Raw genomic sequence first — 10,000 nt, 5'->3', positions numbered from 1 at the left:
GTGTTAGGAGAGCATTTCAACCAGCAGAAGGGCCAAGTCAGTAGTGTGATTTGTCACCTCTCTCTCTCCCTTCCTCTCTCTCTCTCGCTCACTCCTCTCTCTCTCTCTCCCTTCCTCTCTCTCTCCACTCTCTCTCTCTCTCTCTCTCCCTCCACTCTCCACTCTCCTCTCTCTCTCTCCACTCTCTCTCACTCTCACTCTCTCTCTCTCTCCACTCTCTCTCCTCTCTCTCCACTCTCCTCTCTCTCTCTCTCCACTCTCTCTCTCACTCTCTCTCTCACTCTCTCTCTCTCGCTCTCTCTCTCCCTTCCTCTCTCTCTCCACTCTCTCACTCTCTCTCTCTCTCCACTCTCTCTCTCTCTCTCTCTCGCTCTCTCTCTCCCTTCCTCTCTCTCTCCACTCTCTCTCTCTCTCTCTCTCTCTCTCTCTCTCTCTCTCTCTCTCTCTCTCTCTCTCCCTCGCCTCTCCTACCAGGTATCTGGATCTGGACCTGGTGGTGAGAGATAAAGACGGCAACATCCTGGACCCGGACCTGACCAGCACCGTCAGCCTCTTCAGGGCCCACGAAGCCGCCTCCCGCCAGATAGAGGACCGCATCCAGGAGGAGAAGGTACTAGAAACCCCGGGAAGGAATCACACATCAAGGTCACACCAAGGAGCGAGTGGATCGAAATATCCCTATGTATATATACGTATATATTATATAGAACCATTATCCGATTATGTTCCCAGCGAGAAAGTTATGTGATGGTGCGGAAAGAATCACACATCAAGGTCACACCAAGAAGCAAGTGGATAAAAATATCCCTATGTATATATATACGTATATATTATATAGAGCCATTATCCGATTATGTTCCCAGCGAGAAAGTTATGTGATGGCGCGGAAGGAGTGTGAGAGTTTCTGACAGGCCAGCGATGTGTGAGCGTTGCGCCACAGGGGAGGTATTTCTGAACGTGTTAACGCAGCTCAGGCATCCCCCCCCCCCCCCCTCTCTCACCTCTCCATGAGCGTAGGTAACTTCCTGAACAGCGGATCTGCCGCCACCTCCTCCTCCTCCTCTCCTTCTCTCCTTCCGCCGTCACCCCGTTCCACAACGCCACCGGTAGCGGAACTCGGGGCGGAGTGTGACATTCACACAGAACTTATTTCGGTCCCGCCTCAGCGGAGAAATGGGCCATTCCTGGGAGCGGCCCGACTGCACGTTTGACTGCACAGAGAGGGAAAAGGCTAAACGGCGATAGCAGAGATCGGGAATCTTCTAAAGTGCCTCTATCTTAACCTATACGATTTTATACAACCCCCTTCCTAGTGTCCTCCTCTGAATGTCAACGCGACAGTATGCAGGACTCCCAGCCTCTCTTAAGCACCCTTCGGCGATGTGGTCTCATCTACGGTGACCTTTTCATCCTTGCCTGTTGCATATGCATGGGCAATATGAAATTCTCTCAGGTCACCAGCATGAATATTAATTAACGGGGGGGGGGATTTCAGTTCCGTAGACCCGCGATCCGTTTCTGAAGGGTGTTCTGAAGATTAAACAAAAAGCGAGCGTCTCTCACAAAAGACCATTATCATTAGCTGGGATGCTAGAGAAAAAGATCTAACGACCTCTCCTTGAAAAAGAAGGTTTTTCAATATTCTTTTTCAGGGGTTTCAGATTTACTTTATCGTCGGATTCACCTCTTGTAATAGAAAAGGACTGATTTATAGACGCGCTTAAATCGATCTCCTGAACTTATAAATGTGCCAAACCGACAACCTAAGGAAGGTGACACAGACGGACGCTATATATCCCAGCCGGCCAGTGTCCGGTAGCGACTAGAATATTCATCCGACGGGCTGATATCCAACACTACCCTCTGTGCTTGTTTAGTACCGGCGGCCCCACCGGTCACACACGGGGGTCAGCCGTCTGCGTCCACCTTGACAGGCCCATTGGCCAAGTGACAGGCTGGCTTGGAAGAGTACTGGGCCTCTGTATTGAATGCAACATTTCTGTCCCCACCCCCCCTCCTTCCCCCGCCCCCTAGTCCCAGAAGCAGAATATCGATCTGAGCAGGCAAGCCAAGTTCGCCTCCACCCCCTCCTTCGCCCTCTTTGTGACTCTGAAGAACGTGGTGTGTAAGATCGGCGAGGATGCTGAGGTGCTCATGTCCCTCTACGACCCGGTGGAGTCCAAGTTCATCAGGTATGTATGTCCACGGGGTATGTCCGTCAGTCCGTCCGCGCTACACCGCCCAGGAACGTGACTTCATTAAGCAGGCCCAGCTGACCAGGGATTTGGTCAGGATTCCAAATGAAACACAACACATGTTTTGTGGACATCTCATTTGTGGACAAAATGAGTCATTTGCGTGTTTTCTTATCAGACGAGTGACTAGATCTGTCCTCAGCTTCCACATAGCCAGTCAGTCAGTCACTGTTATTGGAGGGATTTTATGAATGAATGAATGAATGAATGAATGAATGGACTTTATTGTCATTGCTACAGTACAGGTACCAAACAACGAAATTTAGGAGGGGTGGCTCCCCTGGTGTTAGGAAAGGGAAAAAAAAAACACTTTTAGAAAAAGAATAAAATTACAAGAAGGTAAGGAGCTGGTTTACATAAATAAAGGCTATGTACACAATCCACTGTACTATACTGCACAGATAGTCAACTAGGGTTGTCATATCGCACAATAGTATTTTTTCACGTTATTTAAAGTGTCACAGTTTGCAGGCTTGAAATGTACATGTTTGTGCCTCAGCACTAGCTGCCATACAATCCGTCCAGACTGTCCTGGGCCCTGTAGGAGGAATTCATATCAGTGTCATGAAATTAACTCATTTTCATACTAAGTGATATTTTGCACTTATACACAATCTGATTGTGTGTACCTCAAAAAGATTGATTGATTCTGGTCCCCCCCCCCCCCCCCTCTTTCTCACTTAGTGAAAATTACCTGGTGCGGTGGTCAAGTTCAGGGCTGGCCAAAGACATAGATCAGCTCCATAACCTGCGATCAGTCTTCACGGTGAGTGTGTGAGAATCTCTGTGTACGTGATATCTGCCATTGTTATTATTGTTTGACTGTCTGAGGGAGCTGAGCTCTGTTGAACCGCCTCTGAAAGGCGTGTTGGCCAAAGGGTCATCTCTAATGGCAGCCTAGGGGCACCAGGGGCCACACTACGCCTACGGGGATTGCCACACACACACACACACACACACACACGCACACACACACACACACACACACACACACACACAGACACACACCCCCTGCTGGGATCACCCCAGGAAATGATTGTGTGGACACAATCAAAGAAGGAGTTTGCAAGCAATTTGCGCCGAAAAGTGCCGCCTTAACAAAAGTTTATCCTCCGCGAGGAGGTTTGATCAATCGATCAATTGTTCCCGGGCCCTGGCAATGCTGTAGACTAATAGGCAGCCCGGGCTCTATGAGACTCTAAATCCACAAACATTTTGTTATTGTCAGTGTACAGAGATCAGAGTTGCAGAGTTGTCGGCTAGTTTAAGGCTACATAAAGACAGTATTGACCGGATTGTTCCAAGCAAAAACAGCTTTAACCGACGTATTTCTATGTTGTCCTTTCCCAGGACCTCGGAAGCGAGGATTTAAAACGAGAGAAGATCAGCTTCGTGTGTCAGATCGTTCGGGTCGGACGCATGGAGTTGCGGGACAACAACACGAAAAAGCTGACCTCCGGATTGAGAAGGCCGTTCGGAGTGGCAGGTAAAAGCCTTGTCATCCAAACGCACCGTTTCCATGGTTTCGACGCACTGATTCGGGCCCTGATATACACAGTAAAGCCAGGCACGTCATTACCCCTTTTTATTTGACAGCCCTGTTTCATCTGGAACAGACCCATTTACTAAGCACCGATTTGATGACTGTGGTAAAAAGGGGTATGTTCTGGTATTTACATCAATACATTCAGACAGTCCCATTGGTATGATTGTGTTCCCCCCCCCCCCCCCCCCCCCCCTCCTCCTCCTCTTCCTCCTCGTCTGACCTGAACTCCCCCTAGCTTGGTCTCAGTGCTGATAGGGATGTATGTGTCGAGGCCTGTCTTAGTAAAAATAGATTTGGCTGAAATTCTGTGATTTTTTTTTCTTTCTCCAGCTGAAGCAGAAAGAACATATAGTGGGCTGATTTGTCTCCCTCTGGCATAGGCTGCCTGCTCCATAGTAAACTAATTAGATTGGCCCTCTGCCCATTGTCTTGAACAATTATGTGGTTCTCCTTAAGTCCCACTTGAACAGAAAGAAAAAGACACACTGATTTATGAAGCCTCATCAAATACGTGATTTGAGTGCTATTGTACCCATCCGGGGCCCACAATGCCACCACTTTAAGAGCCCCCCTGTATTGACCCTTGTCGATTAAGAGTTTTCACTTTAATGGCTCACCCCTGAGCTTGCTGCATAAGTGCTGAGACATTCAGCACTCTCACTAGGGCTGTGCAATAACATTAATATTATTGAAATATTATTATCGATAATTAGGGCTGAGGGCGTACGCACCGACTTACGGAACTACGTCGGTGCGTCCGCGCGTCGCAAGATGGCCGCGCCTGGTCAAAGCATGGACTCACCATCATCTAAACTAAAGTGTTGGAGTTTAGACAGAGACCCAACAGTGTGGTGCTCTCCAAGCTCTGCAAATTGGAAATGGCTCATCACAGCAGTACTACTGCTATGCACAAACTCTTGAAGTCTCGGAGCGCTTTGTGAAGACGGCAGCAACCCAGCACGGTAAGCCCTGTTTACTTTTCGTCCCTACCCACCAAGCATTAGGATCATCAGCATGCGTAGCGTGTTTCTGTTAGTAGTAGTCACTTCACATTGATTTTTCTAAATGTTTCTTTATTGCCCCCATGTTCAAAGTGATTTCTGCACTGCTGCTAACGAAACGTTACACCATGTTACACCATGTTACACCATGTTACACCATGCCCCATTTAACCTTGATATTCCTCCATTTTATATTTTTATATATGTTTTATATTTCTGTTTACATTAATGGCCATGTATGAGTTTGAATTTGAGATCCAGGATTTTTCTGATCAGGCATCTGACAAAAAGGGTCTTATTATTATTATTATTATTATTATTATTATTATTATTATTATTATTATTATCATAGTCATAATCATATCATAACAGAGCAGTGATGTAGTAGTATGACTAATATTGATATTAAAATATGCCACTATTATCATTATTCTAATGAGCTTTGTGTCTTTTTCAGGATGAGGCAGAGCAGTGTGGAGGACTTGAGGACTGGAGCCCAAATCCCTGCTCACCCCAGATGGCTTCTATATTCCTTTTACCTGAATTAAACAAGCTCTTGCTTTAATTTTATGTTGGACTTGTAAAACAGAGTTTACCAGTAATGCCCTGCAGGGCATACTTAGTTTCTTGTTACATTTGTTTGTTTTTAAGAGAAGATGATTGAATAAAATATTTCAATATTAATGAGACTAGTTTTTGATATTTATTTTGGGTAAAGGAATTGTTAGGATTGTTATATTAATCTAGTAATAATAATTTAAAAAGTTATAATAATATTAAATAATAATATAAATAATAATAATAAAAATCATTACAATAATCGATACATAATTAATAACTAATCGGGAAAATAATCGTTAGATTAAACGCAAAAAAGAAAAATAGTTTTTTCTTTTTTTTTGGTTCCCTGAGTTATATAAATAATGTATTGTATACATACTGTGGTACTATTAGTACACCCAATACAGTACAGTACTTTTAATTTTCAATTACATTTTCAATTTTCTGTAAATATATGTATTGTATCGCAATAGTATTGTATGGTATTGTGATACTTAGCGTATCAGCAGGTCCTGGCCAGTACCCAGCCCTAACTAACCACTGTAGACCAGTACCCAGCCCTAGCTCTAACCACTGTAGCCCAGTACCCAGCCCTAACTAACCACTGTAGCCCAGTACCCAGCCTAACTAACCACTGTAGCCCAGTACCCAGCCCTAACTAACCACTGTAGGGAAGGAGAGGGGGAAGGCTAGGACATGTGCAGCCATCATAACATCATCGTCTTAACGTCAAACATGTTTTCGATGTCAGATTGGCAAACGCTTTTCACAATTTTGTAGTGAGGTCAGTACCAGGCCTTTGTAGGTCAGTACCAGGCCTATGTGTGTCAGTACCAGACCTATGTGGGTCAGTACCAGACCTATGTGTGTCAGTACCAGGCCTATGTGTGTCAGTACCAGGCCTATGTGGGTCAGTACCAGGCCTATATGTGTCAGTACCAGACCTATGTGGGTCAGTACCAGGCCTATGTGTGTCAGTACCAGGCCTATGTGGGTCAGTACCAGGCCTATGTGTGTCAGTACCAGGCCTATGTAGGTCAGTACCAGGCCTATGTGTGTCAGTACCAGACCTATGAAGGTCAGTACCAGGCCTATGTGTGTCAGTACCAGGCCTATGTGTGTCAGTACCAGGCCTATGTGTGTCAGTACCAAGCCTATGAAGGTCAGTACCAGGCCTATGAAGGTCAGTACCAGGCCTATGAAGGTCAGTACCAGGCCTATGTAGGTCAGTACCAGGCCTATGTGTGTCAGTACCAGGCCTATAGGTCTGTATCAGGCCTATGGGTCAGTAACAGAGTCATCTGTAATGTGTGGCAGGCAACAGCATAGATTTGGTCACAGTCAGGCCCCGCTAGCTAGCTAGCTACCTCCATTTGCGCTTGTCAAAGAGCCTGAGACGGGTGAGGGAGCACCCATGGCTAACACTGTCCAAACCACAGCGGGCAGGGTGGGATATGGAAAACCTCTACTACTGTTGCCATAGTTCTTTCAGTCTTACCATGCACTGACCTAACTCCCCTCCCGTCTCAACAGTCATGGACGTCACGGACATCGTAACGGGCAAAGTGGATGACGAGGACAAGCAGCACTTCATTCCGTTTCAGCCGTGAGTATGAAGCACATATCCATTTTAGTGGCTAGACCAAATATCAAATAAACACAACGAGGGTCCCATTTAGCTTTGGATAACGGCGCGTGAAAATAGACAACGTAAATAACCGGGGGTTTGACATAAGTGGCTCCTGACACCGTTCCAGGGTTTAAGTGGTGTTTGAAGCCCGTGTAGACACTCGGGGGGCCTGTTTTTGAAAGTCTCCAAACCTTGACACCTGATAAGCGGGAGTTTAAGACAGTAGCGCTCCACACTATTCCCCGCCGACTTAATTAAGGCAATCGTATTAGCCACTACTGTCCTCCTGAGGTTTGTATGTAAAGCCAGAAGTAGGAAGGAACCTTTTCCGTAACATGATTTCCTGTATAATTGGAAATGCTTTAGATACAGGCAGTTTAGCTGCCAGATCACTTCAATTAACATTCTTATCAGTGTGCATAAATCATGAAAATAATGACACCACTATCCCCCCCCCCCCTCCACCCCCGCCTTCCAGTTTTCACAGAGTAACAGGATCGCGAGTTGACGTGCGCACATCTTGCAATGCCACCACTGTATTTTGTCTAGACAGTCTAGCTTCAGTAGCTGCCCCTTAAGGCTGCCCTGTAAATAGAGACAGGGGATGATAATGCTCAATGAGGTCAGATTGAGTACACAACATCATTGAGAGAGATCTATTGCATCTGAACAACCTTGTTTTTTTGTTTTTTTTATATGGGCATAGCCTTTGGCTGTGGTAAAACAAGGTCCTTCAGATGTCATCAGTTGTTTCTGTTGTTTGTAATGTTGCTGATGGCTCCGTCTCTCCCTTTAAGGCCGGGGCTACGACAGGGGCTCTGACCCAGGTTGATTCCTTTTCTATGAGGCAAGGAAAGCTAGCTGAAATGTTATTGCCTTATAATTCAATCAAGCCTGTATTTCATTTCAAAAATATATTGATTATTCCAATATATGCCGCTGTGAAAAGTGTCCTTCTGGAATCTTTCCAGAATTCATGTCAAAAATATTTATTCCCTTTTTTCCCCCCCGGATTGCTTACTCGCATAAAAGTGAAAGCAAGTTATCGAAAGCGGGCACTTTTTTTCCTCTTGTGTTACGTAATGTTGTTTTGGAGTTTGAACCCCCCTGTTGTTTTGTTCCAAGTTCATTTTGTATAACGGCTGTGATTGAAGCCTGGATGCCCCTGAAGCGCCTGTCAGTTGTGGCAGAGGCGCCTTGTACGTCTCCTCCGCCCTGACATCTCTCCACGCTCTCCTCCAGCCTGACTCTGGGTTTTATATCCTCACTGCACACGCGTCACGTCACGCCCAATCCATCTCTGTCTCTCTTTCTCTCTCTCTCTCTCTCTCTCTCTCTCTCTCTCTCTCTCTCTCTCTCTCTCTCTCTCTCACACTCTCACTCTCACTCTGTCCCAAACCACACCTGCCGCTTTCTTCTACTGTACGCTCTTTACTGCTGCACTCAATCAATCCGGCTCTGTACCCACTCTCTACCCCAGACCTATTGCAGTAAAAAAGAAAAGAATGCTTCAAACAGATGCTTCATTGCCAGGGATAGTGGAAATTGGAATGCATTGAAACCCTAGTGGTTCTACTTCGCTAGATGTGATATGAGCATAGTCAAAGTGTCATCTATAAAAAATCCTTGCTGCTTCCCACTGTTGCTTTGAGCTCTCGAGCAGGCAGAGTCGGCACCGTCTCTTAAACGATGATCTCTCTTGTGTTTCTCTCGTTACCCATCCTGCCCTCACTGTTGGCTAACAAATGGCGTGGTCCCTGTCACGGTATTTGCATCATTGTTTGGTGTGTTTTCCTCTCTTCTCTCTCTCTCTCCATCTCTCTCTCTCTCCATCTCTCTCTCTCTCTCTTTCTCGCCCCACCCCCTCCCTCACAACCATTACCCTCTGGCTCCTTCTCTTTCTCCTCCTCCTCCTCCTCCTCTTCTTCATCCTCTTCTCCTCCTCCCCTGTGGTGTTTTGCCTGTCGTGTGCATACTCCAGGCTAGCGTTGGATGACGCCATGACTCGCCACAAGCAGCTGAACATCTCCCGTTTTTCACCCAGGGTGGCCGGGGAGAACGACTTCCTCCAGACCGTCATCAACAAAGTCATCGCCGCCAAAGAGGTCAATCACAAGGGCCAAGGTACTGTGTGTGTGTGTGTGTGTAGGAGGACTCTAGACCTGGTGGTCTCTGACAAATCATCTCTCACGCATAGATGAAGTTCATTTCTGGACGAAATCACATTTTCAACGGAGAATCGCCACCGCAGATGCTCTTCGGTCGAGGACGAGGTTTAATCTGCGAGCGGGAAAACCATCCCTCAGTGTCTGTTCACAGGATATGCCGGTTCTCGTTGACCTCCCGTATCTATCCAACTCTCATCAGCTACTTTCCAACACATTCAGATGTTCTATTTGATGGGTTTTCTTTCACTTGAGAACTCTTGAATTATTGAGGGTCGTTCCCGAATCTAGGTCAGAGTATATCATTGATATCCTAGAAAAAGCAGCACTGACTTTTAATTTATTTTCCTCACTGAAATAGTTTTAGGAAAAAAAGAATTACAGACCTTTCGCTGCCGTGGTAAGGCTTCTGGCATTCCAGGGGCGTTCTCTGCATTCGCATTTATTGAAATAACGATCTATGTCAAATCTGCCCTGAAGTATGTGGAGTACTAACCAGTGTGGCCCATTGATTAAACCTCCTCTGCTAGAGTAACATCAGGCCAACGCCTAAGGCAGGATTTGCGGAGACGTGACGGCAGCCTCCTTGGTATTGTCATGTCGTATGAAGATGTACTCGCATAAATGTCAGGTCCACACGCCCCCGTCTGGGAAAACAGGGCACTGGGAGTAGCGCTGTCGGTCACGCTCACATGAGAGATCAGTCACTCGTGTCATGATGGGTCATGTATAGCAAATGAGGGAAAAGGGTAGTTTTATAAAAGCGCCACGATCTTACAGAATGTTTGTGTGTCTCTCGGTGGGTTGGTGGGTGTGTGTGTGTGCGTGTGTGTGGGTGTGTG

General features: G+C 46.3%; 1 protein-coding gene across 1 annotated transcript in view; it reads left to right on the top strand.

The window, feature by feature from the left end:
* The window catches only part of dock1 (dedicator of cytokinesis 1), a gene marked incomplete at both ends in the record, with an annotated part of 180,827 nt that overhangs the window by 28,135 nt on the left and 142,692 nt on the right, over positions 1-10,000 (top strand). The window contains 6 exons of the mRNA XM_080542248.1: positions 475-610; positions 2,035-2,192; positions 2,940-3,021; positions 3,606-3,741; positions 6,897-6,969; positions 8,975-9,117. Coding sequence (XP_080398374.1) covers positions 475-610; positions 2,035-2,192; positions 2,940-3,021; positions 3,606-3,741; positions 6,897-6,969; positions 8,975-9,117 — 728 coding nt within the window. The remainder of the gene's footprint in view (positions 1-474; positions 611-2,034; positions 2,193-2,939; positions 3,022-3,605; positions 3,742-6,896; positions 6,970-8,974; positions 9,118-10,000) is intronic.

Source organism: Nansenia antarctica (genome assembly GCF_963989245.1).
Source record: "Nansenia antarctica genome assembly, chromosome: 11".
NCBI lineage: Eukaryota > Metazoa > Chordata > Actinopteri > Argentiniformes > Microstomatidae > Nansenia > Nansenia antarctica.
The sequence above is the reverse complement of the archived record's forward strand: the minus strand, read 5'-3'. Positions and strand labels throughout refer to the sequence as shown.